The 19,623-nt window shown below is 43.3% G+C and overlaps 1 protein-coding gene, 1 long non-coding RNA gene and 1 pseudogene across 3 annotated transcripts; 2 read left to right on the top strand and 1 right to left on the bottom strand.

The window, feature by feature from the left end:
* Positions 1-1,014: 1,014 nt before the first annotated feature.
* Positions 1,015-2,918, bottom strand: LOC107537072 (uncharacterized). Its single transcript, XR_015714994.1, has 3 exons — positions 2,710-2,918; positions 1,866-2,012; positions 1,015-1,045 (listed from the first exon to the last, which is right to left on the bottom strand). It is a non-coding gene; the product is annotated as an uncharacterized LOC107537072 (long non-coding RNA).
* RPP40 (ribonuclease P/MRP subunit p40) lies at positions 2,655-11,323 on the top strand. Of its 2 annotated transcripts, none has more exons than XM_016213006.2 (8): positions 2,655-2,801; positions 4,509-4,653; positions 5,942-6,010; positions 6,673-6,768; positions 7,685-7,810; positions 9,247-9,451; positions 9,565-9,699; positions 10,783-11,323. In XM_016213006.2, the coding sequence occupies exons 1-8, from the start codon at positions 2,679-2,681 to the stop codon at positions 10,979-10,981; spliced, it is 1,098 nt and encodes a 365-aa protein (XP_016068492.1). In that variant the 5' UTR covers positions 2,655-2,678; the 3' UTR covers positions 10,982-11,323. The 2 variants fall into 2 exon arrangements, with proteins under 2 accessions (XP_016068492.1, XP_016068493.1); XM_016213007.2 differs by having other exon boundaries at positions 9,247-9,445.
* A 3,133-nt stretch (positions 11,324-14,456) lies between these two features.
* On the top strand, positions 14,457-15,116 carry LOC107537063 (U1 small nuclear ribonucleoprotein C-like; annotated as a pseudogene).
* Positions 15,117-19,623: the final 4,507 nt, after the last annotated feature.

Here is a 19,623-nt window from a genome sequence, read left to right on the forward strand (position 1 = left end):
AGCCCTAAATTTACTTGAAGTTACAGCTTTAATCTGTAAAATAAATGGGATTTTTGCTTTCTATTTCACAATACTGGCACACCCCACAAAACAAATCCTTGAGTAATGTTTCCCTGGAAAGACAGGTCTGAGTTTTGAATACCCAAACTGCATAACAGATATCTATCTCTCAATACATGTTTTTACAGCTGATGTTCACAAAATATATACTGAGTCCTCAAAACTTACTAAAACATTTTAAACTAAATGGTTTGCTAGAAAAGCTTCATCTTGCTTCCAAATACAATTGGTAGACCATCAGAATCACACTAGTCACTTGGCAAAGCTTTGGAATATCAATGAAGGAGATGAACAAATATGATGTTGCTGCTTTCAGGGAGGACACCACTACTTAATTGTGAACTGACCAAGATGCAATGTTTTAAGCATTTTACATCTGAATATATTTGTAATTTATGTCTAGGTGTCACACTGTGATTTAGGAAATTGGTAGAGTTTTTCTTTTTGATTTTCAGAATATGTTTATTAAACCTGGGGACACTGAAACAAGGAATGGCTTAGGATAGAAGCAGCCACAGGGGAGAGCCCTGGAGGGGCTGCTTTGCCTCTCTAGAGACGTAGGAAAGAAGTGAGCCAAGGTGAGGCTGCTGTTGCCTCACTGATAAGTCATAGAAAAGCAGGCCTTGGAGACAGGTTCAGGGGGTTAGCTGGGATGAGCTGCCTCAGCCCATTGCTCCCCTGGATGCAAGTTTTGTGGGGACCCTTAAAACTTAGGGAGAAAAAGCGAGCCTGAGAAAGAAAGGGGGAAGATGGCTTGGGTGTGCTCTAGAGGGCGCCTGCCTAGAGTTTTTCAAAGGACCCACTATTCCTTACACAGTGGTACCTTGCTTTTCTAATGCAATTCGTTCCAGAAGACCATTCGAGTTCTGAAACGTTCAAAAACCAAGGGATCCACAGCGGACAGCTAGGCCTCAGGATCTTGCCCTCAGCAGAAGCCAGGTGGCAGGTTCGACTTCCAAGGCACATTGATGTCCAGGTTTACGGCCTTTGTAAACCAAAATGTTCGTCAATGGAGACGGTTGAAAACCGAGGTACCACTGTAATTTTTTCCCATTTAAAATAAGGAGAAATAGGTTTCCCTTAGCATTTTCTCCACGACAGTCTGACATTTTGGGCACAAGTTAGTGACAATAACCACCAGGTGACTTTTCAGCTTTGTCTTCATTTTAAATTTTTTAATACTGTGGGCGAAAAGGGGCCACAAGCTAACCTGACTAGCTCAGGGAAGGCCTGTGTGGAGGCCTTGCAAACTCAGAGACCTAAAGTAATCACAAAGGATGGTCTGCAATTAAAACTTTTTAACTGAAAGCAATTTATGGTAGGTAGTCATGTCCTAGGCCAGAATCTTCCCTGACAAATGTCAATCTTTACCCTAACTGAGCCTATTGTCTTTATCATCTACAATAACATATCTTTGGAATGTCAAGGTAATTTCCCTTTTTCCAGACCCCTCAAAGCACAGGCACCACTCTACACAGACCACAAAGCTCATCACTGTTGTTAATTGGTGACTGTTAACTGTCCCGCACCCACCTATGTAAAAAAGTATGTGTCTATCATTTTACTTTTTATCCAATCCCAGCGGTTTCCTGACTTTGCTTCCTCCCGCCTCCCTAATCTATCACCAGTGAATTTCACGTAACCCACATACATCTCCTCTTTTGATTGTAGTCTATAAAATAAGGTGCTAGTCTCTGAAACATTCTCTCAATCTGTTGAGATTTTGCTTCCCGGCATTTGTCAACAGTTTGGCTCAAGTAAACTCACAAAAATTCTTCACAGGTTTGAATGTTTCTTATACTAACCTTGTAAGTTACTTAACTTCAGTTCTTCCAAATCTTATTGTAAAAGCAATGGTCCAGAAAGTTGTACCACAGGTGTTCTGCTGTTTTGCATCCTCTCTGCACAGAATTGGGGCTGTGCATGCTGTAGTCTGAGAAGCATGTCGTTACCTAATAATTGGAGTTGATCAGAAAAATTAAAAAGCAAAATGAATTATCACTGTAACTCCCAACATCAACAAATTATTAAGAGGTTCTGAAGGATATTTTAGAGGGATCTTAAAAGTGGTCCCAAAGGCATCTTATTGTAGGGCTGAAAACAGAAATTGTATATCCCCTTCCTAAAGAAACTTCCTTAATATTTTGAGAAGAACCAAGGGGGGGGGGCAGGGTTTGCGCTCAGAGGGAGGCTTCATGGGAGGACAGCAGTTGGGAGGAATGGAGGGCATGGCGGGAAAGGCGGCTTTGAAAAGGCTAGTTCCAGGTTCCCAGGTACCAGGAATTTCCATTTTAGGCAGGGAATTTACAGGGTCAGGCATCTATTAACAAGCACCTGCCTGGGTTCCAAAGAAGCTTAGGCTGGTCCTCGCGGCGAGCCCCACCCCTACCTGCGAGCCCGCCTCACCCAGCCAGGCGGAGCAGGGCGAGGGGCGGGGCGATGGGAGGGGCGGGGCGATGGGAGGGGCGGGGCGAGAAGGGGCGGAGCAGGGAGAGGGGCGGGGCGGCGAGGGGGCGGGGAGACGGGGCGGGGCTGTGGGGAGGCCGGGGCGAGAGGGGCGGGGCGGTGAGAAGGGGGCGGGCACGCCCAGCTTCTGGAGGGCCTGCGAAAGGGAGAGCATGGCCACCCTGCGCAGGCTGCGACAGGTACCCCGGCACTTGCTGGTCTGCGAGAAATCCAACTTCGGCCACGACAAGTCGCGCCACAGGCATGTCGTGGAGACGCACTACCACAATTACAGAGTGAGTACGGCCGCCCGCGCGCGGGCCGGGGAGGCTCGGAGATGCCGCGCTCTGGCGTGGCCGGTCCCCTCGCAGGGAGTGCTGGGAAGTGTAGTCTCTACCCGCTCCGAGCCAGTAGCGTGCGGACCTGCAGAACTACAACTCCCAGGGCGCCGGGCGTGAGGCGGTGAGCCCCCGGCCTGGTCCGCACGCCGCTCGCCGTCGTTGCGGTCGCTTCCCCGGCCCGGGTGCCGCGCGTTGCGGGGAGGGGCCGGGGGCGAGGCCAGGACCCGGGAGTTAGGGGGGCGTGACGGCTGCGAAGTGCAGCTGCAGGCCGGTCGTGTCCAACGCGCTTTCTCCCCAAGTCGAAGCCAGCGTCTCGCCTCCTCCCCGCCACTTAATTCCTCTCCCACCCGCGGTGGGTCTTTCCGGAGCCTCCAGGTTACGGGAACTCCCCCCTCTGCGCGCCTGCTGCCCCCGGCGGCCTCCGGGCAAACGGTGCCGGTTCTGCCCCTTGGGGAGGTGTCCGCCGCGGTGGCCCTGCCGGCAGGCACAACCTAGGAGTTTTGGGGGGTTGGTAACATTGGCTGTTGCTGCTTGAAAATGGCACCCTCGCCCTGGCCGCCGCGCTCGGTGGTTAGAGTCGCCCGCGGACCTGGGGTCGCGGGGTGGATCCGGTCCCGGGCGCCCTGGGTGCGGGGTCCGTCCCCCGACGCTGGGGGCCGCCCGGCCCGGCGCCTCTCCCGGTCAGGCTTCTCCCTCTCCGCCGCCTGCCTCCCTCCCTTCCGCTCTAAACATCAACGGGAAAAAATCCTTGGGAGAGGATTAACCAAAAAAACAAATAAAGTAAAATAAAATTAAAATGTCATCTCACGGAGTGCCTTCTGTGCAGATGTGGGAAGTGCAGCCTCGGAGTGGATTACTGGTTTACCAGGATTTGCTGAGGAGGGAGCAGCCCCAATTCGCTGTTTATAGGCTGCTTCTCCCGACCTTAAGTGGCGAGGCCTCGGAAAGACGTGGGCTGAGCCTTGGGCACTTCAAGTTGATCGGCCTGGGCTTCACCTAGTCCCCACTGGCCAGCTTCTCGGACACAAGGGGCGGCCCGGTCCTGGGGACAGACTGGCCTTCAGGCTTGGGAAGAGCGGCTTCCAAGGTGCGCGGCGCTCGGGCAACGTGGGAAACGGTAGGTTAGCCTCCCTGCTTCGGACGGGAAGCTCCCTGCGGGCGGCAGTCGGGGGTGTCCACCTAACTCGCCAGCCCTGACCTGTAGAATCTTCTGTCTATAGAATAGAAAGACCCAGGAGCGCTTCTGCTCCCATGTGACCTCTTAATGATGGATTCTGAAGGGATAAATTCCTTCTGCCCTAAGGGACAGCTCCTTTGACTCAAGCCTGGTACTAGGACAAACAAACTGAGGGATATTCAATTGTCCTATATTTCCCTAAAATTTGATTAGGAACAGGACATAAAATATATTGCTTATTTATAAAAGATAAAATATTAAGAAGACCAAGTTTTTTCGCTCATTCTCTTTCCGGTATGGTAAGAATGTTTGACTACAGAAATGAAAAACTTGAATTGTCAGATTTTTCCCCCTGAGACTGACAAGTTAATTTGTAAGAGTTCTGTAGAAATCTGTGGAGCAGCCTTGATGTTATATGATTCCCTAAAGACCTGCGTGTTGATCTACATGAAAATAAGACTTGTTTATTCTACACATTCCAACAGGTTTCATTTCTGATTCCTGAATGTGGGATACTATCAAAAGAACTGAAAAACCTGGTCATGGAAACTGGAGCCTATTACTTTGTGAAGAATTTGCCTCTTCATGAGTTAATTACACACGAATTCATCAATACTTTTGTAAAGAAAGGTAAGAAAAACTGTAGTGTCTCTGAACGTGGTAAGATGAGGAAGTACTGTGAGATCACATCACAATGCAAGGGTCCTTGTTTTACGTGCAGCCTGTGGCCACGGGCTGTGTGGTCAGGTGCCTGCATCAGTCCCCCCACCTCTCAGTATTCTCACCTTTCTCTTTCTCATGCTCTCACCAGGTGGTGGTTTCTGATGACACTTGTCCTCAAGTGTGGCATGGGGATGTTGTAACAAGGGAGTATCCCTCATCTTAAAACAAGGATTAATGAAAAGGAAAGTCTTTTGATCCATGTATTCAGATACAGTGCTGTTGGGTGTGTGGCTGCAAAGAACACTGCTCTCAGTAGTTCCCACAACAGCTGTCTCAAAAGGGTGATTTCCTGAGGCAACCACAGCAACTGTTCACAAGGCTGGGTACTTGTGGTTTGATGTCTTCTGCTTAGATTTTTATGACTCTCACCCTCCTCTGCTCACCTCATTCCCATTCATAACTGCTGGGTCAGTTGGTTTATTGCAGTTTCCTAGGGATCCACTTGTATGAAATGGTATTTCAGAAAGTCTTTAGAGATCCCACCCTCACTACATAAGTTACTATACTTATAAGTAAGCCACTTACTTATCTTGTAGGACCCTTGCTGGCCCTCCCCAGTGGAGCTGTGAAGAGTCTTTAGTTACTTGGAGCTCCCCTCATTCTGCTGTTGCTGGGGCTGCTGATGAAGCCAGACACCTTGTCTTTGGTCTCATGGACATCCCTTTCCTCTGTTTTGAAGCTGGATACCACTTTGTGAAGTGTGGACACTAGCTTAGTAAGCACTGTTACATATCCTAGACAATTTAAATCCTTGCAACAACTGTGACATAGGCCTCTGATCCCCATTTTACAAGTGAGGAAATTAAGCTGGGAGAGATTGAGTAGCTTTCTTAACTTCATATAAGTTCCTGGCACATTTGAATCTCAGCCTGGAGATTCAACCCCTGCCTCTCAGGTGTGTACACTACCTAGTATTCCACTTTGTGCGTCTCTGCCAGCATCCCCAAAGACACGCGCCCCATTAGTCCATTTTCTGCTTGATGGTAGTCAGCTTGCACAGACAGGCCTTGGGCAGGGGATTAAACTAACTGTGCTTGGCCTTTCGAATCCTCCAGGTTAGCATGGGCAGGTTTTAGGTGTATTGAATCACCTGGAGCAGTAATCTGGAATATTTATTATCATGTAAAAATAATCCACTAACTTTTTGCAGCTGTGTTTTTTTTCCTTAATTTCTCCTCTGGGCTTTCTCTTACAGGTTCATGCTATGCACTATCATACAATACAAATATTGATGAAGATAATGCTGCTGCCCTGCTGCCAAATGGTAACAACACTTTAATTAATTATTTAATTAATTAAAGAATTAATTTAGTTCTTTAATTAAAGAATTTCTTCTTTAATTAAAAAAATTCGTACTGTAAAAAAAAGTCAAATCATACAGATGTGTATGAAGTGAAAGTTCCCCTTCCATCCCCCTTCTTTCAAATCCACCTTCCTTCTTAGAAGGAACTGTTGTTAACAGGTTGTGTTCATTCTTCTAGACATTTTCTGTAAATTTATAAACACACATATAGGTGCTTCTTTTTTAACATAAATTACATCATATTATATTATTTCTCTATTTGCCTTTTTTCTAAGCTATATATCGTAGACATCTTTCCATATCAGTGCATATAGTTCTCACATACTGTGTTTAATGTCTCGAAGGTATTCCAGAAGAGGGTGCACAGTGACTTGTTCATTCCTCCTTCAGTAGGAATTTAGATAAACTTCTTGTTTCACTGTTATAAATAATATCCTTGTGTGTATACTGTATAGACAGTATCCTTGTATTATAAATAAGATGTCTGTATGTATAAATAATATCCTGTATTATAAATAAAATTCTTGTATGCAATTTTTTGCACTGATATCACCTTGCTTTCTTTTAGTCATAGAACATGTCATATTTTGACATCTTTTTTATGGGACTTATTTGATTTATAGGGAAATTAATTTTATCACTGGATAAAGACACTTATGAAGAAACTGGACTTCAAGGTCGTCCATCTCACTATTCTGGCAGGAAAGTAATGAAATTTAGTAAGTATGATGCTTGCTCCATCAGTTTCTAACAAGGTAGTAATCGTCTCATGGCAATTTCAATTTAAATTGCCTCTATTCTCTTTGTTCAGAAAAAGTATGAGTTTTTCTTGGGTTTAAAACTTCGGACTCAAGGGCTCTCAGTTGGACCTCAGGGGGGATAAGATAATGCTGTTTCTCCTCGGCCACAGGCTGCATCTTATAAAGATCACAGAATTGGAGTGGTCTGTTTGGTATTTACGTTTTGGGTCAAAAATTCAAAATAATGAACTCAAGGTAAGAGTCTACAACTTGTTCTTAAAGAATTTCCTTTGAGCCCTATCCGGTGGGGCTCAGTTTGTTGAGCGTTGTCCCCTGGCATGGAGGGGTCTCCAGTTCGATTCCAGGTCAGGGCACATGCCTGGGTTTCGGGCTGGATCCCCAGTAGGGGGCGTGCAGGAGGCAGCTGACCCATGTTTCTCTCTCTCTCTCTCCCTCTCCTTTCCTCTCTCTCTAAAATCAATGCAAACATATTTCAAAAAATCAAAAGAAGCATTTCCTTTGATTTGCCCAAGTCTTTGTGGCTACTGGTAGAAATGTACTTGTGAGTGAACAGTTGTCCTTCTGCTGGCAGTATCCAGCTTGAGCATCAAAAGCAAAGGTGCCACATCCATAGGTAGGTTAGAGTTTACTCTGCCCTTGGCCTTTGACCTAGGAAAAGTATGGATTAAAAACATGTTATTAGCTCTCAATGCTAGAAATGCCTATTAAAGGCAGAGTTTTGATTTGGTAAAACAAAGAGCATGCAAAAAGAACAAAATAATTTTTACTGTCCATAAAGTTTCCCAAAATTCTGGTTTTTTAATATAATTCTTTTTCCACAGTGTAAGCTATTTATATATGAATGAAATGTTTATTTCTCTTTCCATTTTTTAAGTTATTTCCATTGATTTGATGGACTTATCCTTTAACTTGGATTCTAAGAAGTATGAAAGAATATCCTGGTCCTTCAAAGAAAAGAAGCCCCTGAAATTTGATTTTCTTTTGGCTTGGCATCATGCAGGTACGAAGAATCAATTATGAAATACTATAGTGATTTTGAAATCTAGTTGTTAATTAAAGGGGAGTCATGAAGAATTGAACGGTGATTCATCCCTATGGTCGGGGATATTATGTGCATATACGTGTGAACATTATGAAGGAAGCTGCTTTGGCCCCTCTCACATCCCCAGGAACCGTAGTTCAGGATAATCTATGTGTACAGCCATCTGCCTCCTGGTTACATGTAGATCCAGGGATCTTAAGAGTAGCTGCTGAGCAGCTAACCTTTATCTGTTTCTCTCCTTCCTCCAGCTTATCTCAAACAGCTTGGCTGTAAGGTTTTAAAATAATACTACAGTTCCGATGGTGTAGTACTCTCTTTTGGAGAATAGGGAAGCACATGGGTCCATTTTGGAAATATGTCCATCTCTCTGCCCCTCATGGGACATGTCTGGTCACTGGGTGTTCCAGATTGCTTGCATGAGACTTAAATCATGATACTTCAGAGATACAAGAGGGCAGAGAGATGACTGACATTTCAGTCACATTAAGTCTTCATCGAGGACCATCTATGCATTGGGTTCTGCATCTATGTTCCTAAGATTCCTAATTATTTTAAGGGGTTGTCAGGAACTATGCTATTTTACCCTACTTACAAACTAAGAAGTTAGCCTGCACAGTCTCACAGATGCTGGCAGAAGACATCAGTCAGAGACAAAGGACTTAATTACTCAGCAATACCAGTGGCCAGAGTATGAGCATTTTCACCAGCCCACCAACTCTCAGTTCCTACCGGGAGATGCACGGTGGGCCAGGTGATGCTGGCACATACATGCTGCAGGAAGGGAGACTGGAGCTGAAGGAACTCAAATCTTTTATACTGAGCAGTAAGCCTGCTGACCTTTGCCTGGAGGGAGGGGGGACATTATTTCCATTAGATGAAACAGCAAACAAGCCTGCCATTTGCTGGAGAGGGCCACTATGTCTGTCTTCCAAGGATATTGGGAAATCCTTGAGGATACACTGGGTTGCTGGGTTCAAAGACTAACTTGACTGTGGCTCTGTCATCATTCAGTTCCTCTTCTCTTTCTTTTATAGAGATTGTGCACATATGCTCCTTTTCTATAGAATTCATTAATTTTATTTGTACAAAAGTAATGCTTTTGGCCTTAAGTTGAAATTTTCTTACAACAGCAGATGATGAAACTAGCATGGGTTGAATCTGAAAGTATTATGCTTTTCTGGGAAAGTGTGAAAGAAAATGAATGTTTACAGAACTTTGGCACAACTTGCTGAAAGCAACTTAAATGATTTTAATTTGAATAAAGCTTTGCACGACTTCCTTCCATTTCACTTAATCCTACCTGCTTCGGTACCTCTCAGATGGGATGGGGTAGTTTTAGGGATTCATGGAACTTGTTTACAATATTCAAAAGACCTTATATGGTTTTTTTTAAGGTGTAGAAGAATCAGCGATGATGTCATACTTTTCCAATTACGGAATTCAGGAGCATCAGCCAAAAATAGCAGTGAGCACGATGACAGATCTGCAGTGCCCGGTGCTACAGAGCAGTGAGCTTCGGGGAAAGGCGGGGGCGGCCTGCAGCGCAGGGGAGCTCCTGGACTGGCTGGGCGCCGTCTTCAGCAATGCCAAACTGTGCGTGTGAGGGTTCCTGGGTCTCTAAGGGCTCTGGCTTCTTGTTTTTGAAAGGGGCTTAATACTTTGAAAGTGATCCTGTGGTGGATATAGATGTGTTTTCTCTCTTTTTCGTGCAGAAATAATGAACCTAATAATTTCCTATCGACCTATTGCTGTCCTCAGCCGAGCACAGTGATGGCCAGAGCTTGTGTGTGTACCATCACGGGTTTCATAGTTCCAGAGAAGATATGTCTCCTGCTGGAACAGCTGTGGTATGAACACCGCCTTTTTCTGTCTTGCTTGCCAACGTGATGTTTTAGGAGCAGTGCTGCTGTTCAGGATTTCAGCGTCCTGTCTCACACATTGCCTGTTTCTTTCCTTGTTTGGGCTCATAGTGCAGCAACATCATCTTAAATGACATGATTATCCTTGGTGACAGGAAATTCTGTTGCCACATACTCATCCTAACGAAAAGACAAATAACAGAGCTTAACGCTACTTCTTGAAAACAAACTGCTCATTTTTTTTGTTCTGTTCCCCCGGGTCATTTTGGTACAGTTGAAGTTATAATGTCACTTAAGAAAATACCAATACTCTATGAAAGACATGATCTGTTTTAAGTATTGGAGTTCTGCAAAATATCTGATTTTGGGGTGCAAAAAGGGAGTTGACCATATCTGAATCCAAATCATTTCTAAGATCAGTTCCAGCTCCAACATCCTGTGAATCACTGGGCATCAATAATATGCCAAGGATTGTATAAAGTAGTATTACTTTTTTCATTTGGGGAGGTGTTATATAAATAAGTGCTACATTGTATCTAATGTCAGGAAACGCAAATCCCATATTGAAAAGTCTACAAAGTAAGCTCTCAGTCTTCACCTGGAAAATGTCTAAGACTGAAGTCTTGAGGATTTTCCTTTTTAAACCCAGCATTCTTTTTCACATTGATTAGTATTTTGATTTTCTTCAATAGGAAAGCTTACTTTTTAGAATCTGATACATTATTCTGCAGTGTTTCAGTTAACGGAGACTCTGAAAACAGCACTATTAAAGTGAGGGAAACGATTCTTATGCATTTTAGGGTTTTTGTAGTTCTTTGAATCTTACATGATCTTCCACAATGGAGGTGGGAAAAGCTGAAGTTTGTTTTGTGCATTGTATATTGGTTAACCTTTACTGAATTCACAATATAGCATTGGAAATTTAACTTGCCTCTCCTGACTTTATAAATAAAGTTAAGCTCTGAGCTTCATTGGAACATCAGAAATAGCACTTTCCCTGAATAAGTTAAAAAAAAAAAAGTGAGCATTCCTAATTCTTACTGTTTATTAAGAGTTATCTTTCTTTTTCAGTCGCTACTTTGATGAACCCAAGTTAGCTCCTTGGGTAACGTTGTCGGTTCAAGGCTTCGCAGACAGCCCTGTTTCATGGAGAGAAAACGAACATGGTTTTCAGAAAGGAGGAGAACATTTATACAACTTTGTGATTTTTAATAATCAGGACTATTGGCTTCAGATGGCTGTTGGAGCAAATGATGACTGTCCACCATAAAAATACAAAGTTTATAATCATGTTTGTTTATGTGTATGCTCTTCACATTTCTTAATGGTGAGAGGCCTGTGTGTTCACTCGGGCGTATATGATGGTGACATATCCCAGATAAGCATCCAATAGCATCCTGCTCTGGATGTGGGGCCCGTCCTGTGACCAGCTCAGGGGTTATTTCCCTGTCAGTATAAGCACAGGTTTGAGTTACTACGTGGTAGAGTAAGTCAGGGACCAGGGGTTGTGGGATCATTGGGTAAGATGTGTGCTCTTACTCAGGTACGTGATTGCAACTTTCCACACTAGTAAAAAGGTTTCCCCACAGCCTACTTACCAGAGCCAGTCCCTGCTTCAAGGGTTACATTACCTCACGTAGCTCTCGCATCAGTCCTGCGAGGGGACAGGCAGAGCCACTGCTGTGAACCCGAGACTTGCTCTCATGGTAGCTGCTGGTGTGTTCTCGCGCCTGCCTCTGGGTCCGGATGGATATTCGAATACTGTGTATTGTTAAAGAACAGATTTCCCAGCTGTATGGCTGATAAGGACCAGCTGAAAACAACTAAAACATCTGGAATACATATCAAAAAACAGTATTTAAAATGTACCAATGGGCTGCAAATAAACATTTCTCAAAGACTAAATAAATAAAAAATGTTTAATGGAAATAGAAACCCAAAGATGTAATTAGGGCACTGGTGCCACTTTTCACACTTGGGATATTTGCCAAGTGTCAGGCAACTTTGCTTTTCACGGCCTGGGGCGGGGCAGGGGCAACAGCAGCAGAGGAAGCTGAGGGCCGCCCACGGTGGGAGCGCTGGGGGGAGATGTCGGAGCCGGCACTCGGACAGCATAGACCTGCAGAGGACGAGCCGCGAATAAACTGCCTGCCTCCCCTGCCTCTCTTGTCCCCCAGGGCAGCAAGGAAGATTGTCCGAGGGGAAACCTCCCAAGAGGAGGTATCGAACCACAGCAGCCCTTAGCTGATTTAGTCACACAGCCTGGGTAATCTAAAACAGTCTCAGACTGGAAATTTATTTGTATTTATTTATTTCTCCACTAGAAAATAATTTTTATTGAGATCCCACCAACTGCACAATCTGTTCCTGACACTGGGCTCCTTCCTTTGCAGCTGGGTTTTTGGTTTTTTTTAGTATGTTTTTATTGATTTCAGAGAGAAGAAGGGAGAGAGAGAGATAGAAACATCAGTGATGAGAGGGTCATTGATCGGCTGCCTCCTGCAGGCCCCCCACTGGGGCCTGAGCCTGCAACCCAGGCATGTGCCCTGCCCGGGAATCGAACCGTGACTTCCTGGTTCATAAGTCGATGCTCAGCCACTGAGCCACGCTAGTCTGGCCAGTTCAGTCTTTCTGAAATGTCCCATCAATGCTCTCTTCTTTTTTTAAAAAAATGTTTTTACTGATTTTTAGAGAGAGAGGAAGGGAGAGGGAGAAAGAGAAACATGGATTTGAGAGCAAAACATCAGTTGGCCGCCTCCTGCATGCCCCCTACCCAGAATAGAACCAGCAACATTCTGGTGCATAGGACAGTGCCCAGTCACCTGAGCCACACCAGCCAGGGCATGGATGCTTCTCCCACCATCTGGGAGCAGCCTTCGCCAAACTTAGGTGGTATCAGTGAATTTAAGATTAATCTTCTCTATGGCCCAGTGCTTGGTCTGCACCTCAGCTGGAAATTTAAAGTGATGTCATGTTTTTAGTGCCTTCCAGGTGCCTGGCAGAGGCAAATAAGATTGTCTTCAGCGGAACTCAGAGGTAGTTACAAGGGTTATAAATTCATGATCAAAAATCACAAACAGGTAAAATACACAAGCAGAATTGATAGAAGCAGGCCTACAAAGACTTAAAATATTAGGGTTACCAAACAATATAAAGTATGTTGTATATTTAAAGAAATAAGGGGAGGTGTCAAAGGGCATGAGTAAAAATAAGCAGATTGGGAAAAGTATAGAATGGAAATCTGGGAATGAAAAATTGTACTAGAAAGTTTAATGGCAATAGTACACTAAACACCACTGAAAAGAAAGGGATAGGTATGAGGAAGTAAAGGTGTTTCAGACTTGCAAAAGCAGAAAGACTATCACCAGGAGACAAAGTATAACAAGAAGAGTTAAAGGACACTCTTCAGGCAGAAGGAAACTGATACCAGAGGGAAATCTAGACCTACACACAGGGATGAAGAGCACTGGGAAGAGTAGCATATAATATGGGTAAATGCGTGATTTATTCTTACTCAAGCCTAAGAGATCATTGGTTAAGCAGCCATAATAATATATTGTGGACTTCACAGTACATGTAAAAGTAAAGTGGGTGACAGTAATAGCTTGAAGACCAGGAGGGCAGGCGTATGCTTTCAGCTTACTGTTGCACATTTTGTGTACTGCACAAGAAATTGTATACTATCATTGAAGAGAAAAGGCCAAAGGATATTCTGCCTTCATGAAATGTACTTTTTTTTTTTAATGTTTTTTATTGATTTCAGGGAGAAGAAGGGAGAGGGAGAGAGGGATAGAAACATTGATGATGAGAGACAGACTGATCAGCTGCCTCCTCACGCCCCCCATGGGGGGCCTGCAACCTAGGCATGTGCCCTGACTGGGAATCAAACTGTGACCACCTCCAGGTTCATGGGTCGACACTCGACCACTGAGCAACAACAGCCTGGTGAAATGTACTTTAAAGATACAAATAACTTGCCCTGGCAAAGGGGAGGAAATGGGGACATTTGTCGTAGTTTCAACAATAAAAATAAAGAAAAAAAATTTTTAAACCACATTTTTACACTAAAAAATAAGAGAAACTAGACAAGAACACATTAAATCTAAAGTATGGGGGGGGAGGGGAATACCAAAGTGGCAATCAATGAAATAAAAGGCAAAAACTATTAATAGAGAAAAATCAATGAATCCAAAAGCTTGTTCTCTGGGGAAATTAATAAAATCAATAAATCTTTAGCCAGATTGGTGAAAGAAGAGAAATTACCAATATAAGGAATGAGAGAGGTAACATCACTAAATATCCTACAGATACTAAAAGGAATAGTGCCTGGTCAGTGTGGCTCTGTGGTTAGAGCGTCGGCCGGCACACCAAAGGGTGACGGGTTTGATTCAGTTACAGGTTTGATTCCTGGTCAAGAGTATGTACTTGGGTTGCAGGTTTGATCCCAGCTGATAAGGGCATGTGCAGGAGGCAACAAATTGATGTGTCTTTCTCATCAGTGTTTCTCTCCCTCCCTTCCCCCCCCTTCACTCTCCTCTAAAAAAACAACAACAAAACAATGGAAAAATATCCTTGGGTGAGGATTTTTTTAAAAAGGGAATAGTATGAGAATATTGGCAATACCTTCATGTCAATAAAGTCAAAAACAAAAATGAAATTGGCCAGTTTCTTGAAAGATGCAAATTGCCAGAGCTCACTCAAGAAGAAACAGACAAAGCCTTCCTATAACAAAAGTCCATATCCAGATGGCTACAGTGGTGAGTTTTACCAAACACTTAAGAAATAATACCAGGTCTGCACAAACTCTTCCAAAAACTCAAGGAGGCCTGCAGAACAACTTGCCCAAGTTTTACTGTGACTACTAGATAGTTAAAGGACACTCTTCAGGCAGAAGGAAACTGATACCAGTTTCCATGACTCTCCGTCTGTGAGAAAGACACACTGCAGTGGTAGGAAACACAAAGAGAATGTGAAGGATCACTGTCAGAAATGGAGGGAAGAGCAGGCTCAGAGCCTGACTGACAGAACCACCTCAGCATTTCAGCAAAGAAAGATACCTCCTCCATTCTCAGCTCTTCTTCCTGCAGAGGACAACGATCCCACCTCTCCCCCCACCCCATCTTTTGGATCCTCACTCTGTGATAATGCCAGCGCCCCATATAGGGGGCTTGCCCATGATGCCAATGAGGGGTTCTCCTCCACCTGGGATGATACCAGTGGGACCTGGTTCTCAGCATGGACCTCCTGCTCACCTTTCCTACAACTCTGAACAAATGCTTAGTGCTCCTGGAAGGAGGCCACCTGTGGGAGGGCACATGCCAATGGTGCCTGGGCCCCCAATGATGAGACATACCCCCTCCCATGATGGTGTCCATCAGCCAGGAATGACTTGACCAGACAGGTAAAGAGAGAGAGGACCCACTTTCTTATCAATTTCATATGACTTGTTTTACCTCACCAGAGACAGTGGTGCTGTGACTCTGGGTGTTTTCGAACAGCATGGCAAGGAGAATCACTCCCTCTTCCTGTCAAAGAGAATAGTTTTGGAAAGATGTCAGCAGACTGAGTGGAAGCTACACTGAAACTCTCCCAGGACCAAACTGGAATTACAACTAAAATATAGAAAAATCATCCTGAATAATCAACTGCAACTGAAGATGAGCTGGAGAGCACCCTCATAACCAAGGAGGAAAAGTGGAGACCACATAGAGACGGGTAGGAAATGCAGAGGCTCAGAGAGGGCTGGCTGGGCTCCCACAGGCAGCAGCTGAAGGTCTGGTGGGATCGCTCAGCTGTGGGGGTTCCCACTGAGGACTCTGGGGCCTAAATCCCAGGCTGGGCTTCCCAGCCACGAGCACCAGAATTGAGAAAGATGCTCACATAACATCTGGCCTTGAAAAGCAGCCGGGTTTCTGGGAGAGATGGCCGGAAATGCAAACACACTCTTAAAGAGCCAATGCACAAAGTTTCACGTAGAGCCACTCACCTTGGGCTCCAGCAGAGGGAGGGCAGAGTGGACTGGAGCTGTGTGAGGAGAATCTGGGGTTGTGGGCTCTGGAGATAGAGCTCAGAGGGCACCCCTCTGGATTCCTGTGTAGGGCCATTCCCCCACACCGCAGAGGACATCTTTCACAAAGAGCTGTACCCCATGGAGTTTCTACAGCCTGAGGCTCATTAAGAGACTGATAACAGCCTGGCCAGCCATGGTTCAGTGGTTGAGCATTGACCTAAGATCCAGGAGATTGTGGTTCGGTTCCTGGTCAGGGCACATGCCCGGGTTGCAGACTCAATCCCCAGTCGGGGCATGCAGGAGGCAGCCAATTGATGATGACTCTCCCATCATTGAGTTTCTCTCTCTCTCTCTATCCCTTTCTCTCTCTGAAATCAATAAAGATTTTTTTTTTTTAAAGAGAGAGACTGATAGCAATCAGCCGCCGCATTTGGAGTTTCTACAGCCTGAGACTCATTAAGAGAATCAGATTAATCAGCCTGCCGGCAGAGGCAGATCTCAGAGTGCTTTGAGTTTTTGCCTGATCTACTTCTAGACCCAGGCCTTGGAAAAGCAGACTTTGGTGTGCATCTTGGTCTTGTCCAAATGCACTCAGACCCAACAGAGGGAGTCACAAGCTGTGGGTTGTTGATAGCTCCAAACAGGGTAAAAGTCACAAACAGCATCTGACATTGGCCTGCACCAGAGACCTTCCAAAAAGACTGAGAGTCCTAGCAGGCCTATCTGATACATAGAAACAAAACCCAAATAGGCAGCCAAAATGAGGAGACAAAAAATAAGCCCAAAATGAAAGGATAAAAGAAATCTCCAGTAAAAGAGCTAAATGAAATGAACATAAGCAACCTCTCAGATATAGAGTTCAGAATACTGATTGTAAGGATGCTCAACAGCATGAAAAAAGATATGGAAACTATGAAAAATGACCTGTCAGAAATGAAGAATGACATAGCAGAAATAAAGAATACACTGGAAGGAGTAAACAGCAGATTAGAGGAAGCTGAGGATTGGATCAGCAAATTAGAAGACAGGGTAGAAAAAAATCACTCCATCAGAAAATCAAAAAGAAAAAACAATTAAACAGGAGGACAGTTTAAGGGAGCTGTGGGACAACATGAAACATAACAATATTCGGAGTGCCAGAAGAGACAGAAAGTAAGCAAGGGTTAGAGAGCCTGTTTGAAGAACAAAGAGAATCGTTTTGGAGGGGAGTAATGGGACCAAAAAAAAATGTCAACTCTATTAGTTAAAAAAAGAAAACTACAAAACAATATTCCTTGTGAATATAGGTGCAAAACTTCTAAGCAAAATTTAGTAAATGTAATACGATATAATAAAAACGTAATATATCATGGTCATGGTTTTTATCGTAGGAATGCAAGGTTGACTTTAACAGTTACACAATCATTTCAATCAATACAGAAAAAGTATTTGACAAAATTCACCATCTCATAAAACTTAGGCAAACTAGAAATAAAGGAAACTTCACCAATCTAATAAAATGTATCTACAAAAACCCTATTGCAAACATCATACTTAATTGTTAAAGACTGAATACTTTCCCCCTAAGATCAGGAGCAAATCAAGATGTCTCTATGTAACACTGTACTGGAAATTCTAGACTGTGAAATTATGCGAGAAACAGAAATAAAGGACATCCAGATTAAAAATTTAAAAATAAAATTGTCTTTTTACACAGATGACATGATTGTCTATGTACAAAATTCAATGGAATCTACAAACAAGGTATTAGAACTAATAAGTGAGTTTATCAAAGTTGTAGGATACAAAGCAATGTATAAAAATCAATTGTATTTCTATATGTTACCAATGCACAATTAGAAATTGAAATTAAAAATCAACATTAACAGTAGCATAAAAAATATAAACTGACAAAAGTATGAAAGAACTGCACACTGAAAACTATAAAATATTGCTATAAAAGACCTAAAAATGAGGATATATACTTTGTAAGAAGATTTGATATTGTTAAGAAATGATACTTCCAAAATACAGATTTAATATAGATTCATCTAATCCCAATCAAAATCCCAGCAGGCTGTACATGCATGCGTGTGTGTGTGTGTGTACATTGACAAACTGTTTTTAAAATTTTTGCAGAACTGCACAGGACCTATAATAGCCTCCAGGGCTGTTTTAGAACTTGACACTATATCACCAAAAGCTTCCAGTTGCTTCGTCCTTTCTCCCTCAACATGATGTATATCACCAGCCCGAGCGGATGTCCGGAGGTGCTTCTGTTTTAGTGCGTCCCCCTTGTAATCTGCAAGGTGCACGCCAACTGAGAGGAAGTGTGGTAATCAGGAACTTAATTTAGGACGTGTCAGTTGAAGTTGGAAGTAAGATTTGTCATTGTTGTTAATTATTTGGAATAATTTCGGGGTGGACTAGTTTTTTCAAACTATCTGTATCTGCCAGTTAATACCATGTTCAACTATTTTCCCCATAAAATTAAAATAAAAATCTTATATAAAAGAGGGGTTTTAAAAGACTGAGTTGAAGATTTTATATGAATAGGAAAACTGACTTGTAGGCTCTTCAAGGAACAAGTGTCAAGAGGTTTCCAGAACACAGAAAATAACAATAACTACAAATTACCAAGGCACTTTTCTTAAGTTTGGAGCAGAGGAAATGGTAACATGTCAACGGACAAAAAAATCTATGCCAGATGAATCCCTTTTAAGAAGCTAAGACTGTGCTCAAATTCTTTCCATGTAATTTGCTGGGACTTGAGGACTAGAGGGACCACTGCAAACGTATCCAGAGTAGGGGAAATTTGCACCCAAAGTTTTATCCTTTGGGTTCAAAGTTACAGCTGCATTTATCCTAATAGATAGACCAAATCAAATTATTTATCAGGAAGTTGTGTGACCCACTCATTTCTGAGGAAATGACCAGAGGTTAAAAATGATTATTTTCATTTCTTATAGTTGAAGAAATACTTGTTTTGTTTTCCTACTTTCTGAAGTTGGGGTTTTCTTCTTCCTTCTGGTACACTGCCTTTAAACCCATGTGACAATTTCATTACAAAACTCTCTGGATTCTGCAGAGAGACAGAACTGATAGATGATATAAATGTGTATTTGACCCTTGAAACCTCAGGGGTTAGGGGCACTGACCCCCAGAGCAGTTGAAAATCTGTGTATAACTATAGTCGGCCCTCCAAATACAAGGATTCCCAAACATGGAATTGACCCTTGAACAACTTGGGTTTGAACTGCACAGGTCAATGGAAAAAAATCTGCGTAAAAGTGGACCTGTGCAGTTCGGTCCTGTGTTATTCACGGGTCAACTATATATACATATTATACATAATAAATATATTTCTATATTATATTTATATAAAAATAAATATATGTTGATACATAATATAGTATGTGTAAGTATATATTTATATTTAATAAATATATTTATTATATCTATTATAAATACTTATTAGAGTGGATTGGCTCACACAATTATAGAGGCCGAGAAGTCCACGAGATGTGCCACCTGCAAACTGGAGACCCAGGAGAGCTGGTAGCGTAGGTCAGTCCAAGTCCGAAGACCTGAGGACTAGGACAGTCAATGGTGTAAGTCCCAGTCCAAGGGCAAAAGACCAACGTCTTAGCCCAACAGTCAGGCAGAGGGAGTGCAAATTCTCTCTTCTCTGCCTTTTTGTTCTATTCGTGCCTTCAAGGAATTGGATGAGGCCCACCCACATGGAGAAAGGCAATCGGTTTACTGAGTGCCCCAATTTAAATGCTAATCCTATCCAGAGACCTCCTCCTAGACACACCCAGAAATAAAGTTTAATCAAATATCTGGATAGGCCGTAATCCAGTCCTGCCGACACATACAATTCACCCTCACACTCCCTCACGAGTTACTGTGGTCTGTTGTAA

Source organism: Miniopterus natalensis, chromosome 9 (genome assembly GCF_054644295.1).
Source record: "Miniopterus natalensis isolate mMinNat1 chromosome 9, mMinNat1.hap1, whole genome shotgun sequence".
NCBI classification, from domain to species: Eukaryota; Metazoa; Chordata; class Mammalia; order Chiroptera; family Miniopteridae; genus Miniopterus; species Miniopterus natalensis.

Coding starts and splice junctions, on each gene's coding strand:
- RPP40 (XM_016213006.2), top strand. CDS start 2,679: ATGGCCACCCTGCGCAGGCTGCGACAGGTACCCCGGCACTTGCTGGTC. Junction 6,011..6,672: donor TGCTGCCCTGCTGCCAAATG/GTAACAACACTT, acceptor TTTGATTTATAG/GGAAATTAATTTTATCACTG. Junction 9,452..9,564: donor AGCAATGCCAAACTGTGCGT/GTGAGGGTTCCT, acceptor TTTTTCGTGCAG/AAATAATGAACCTAATAATT.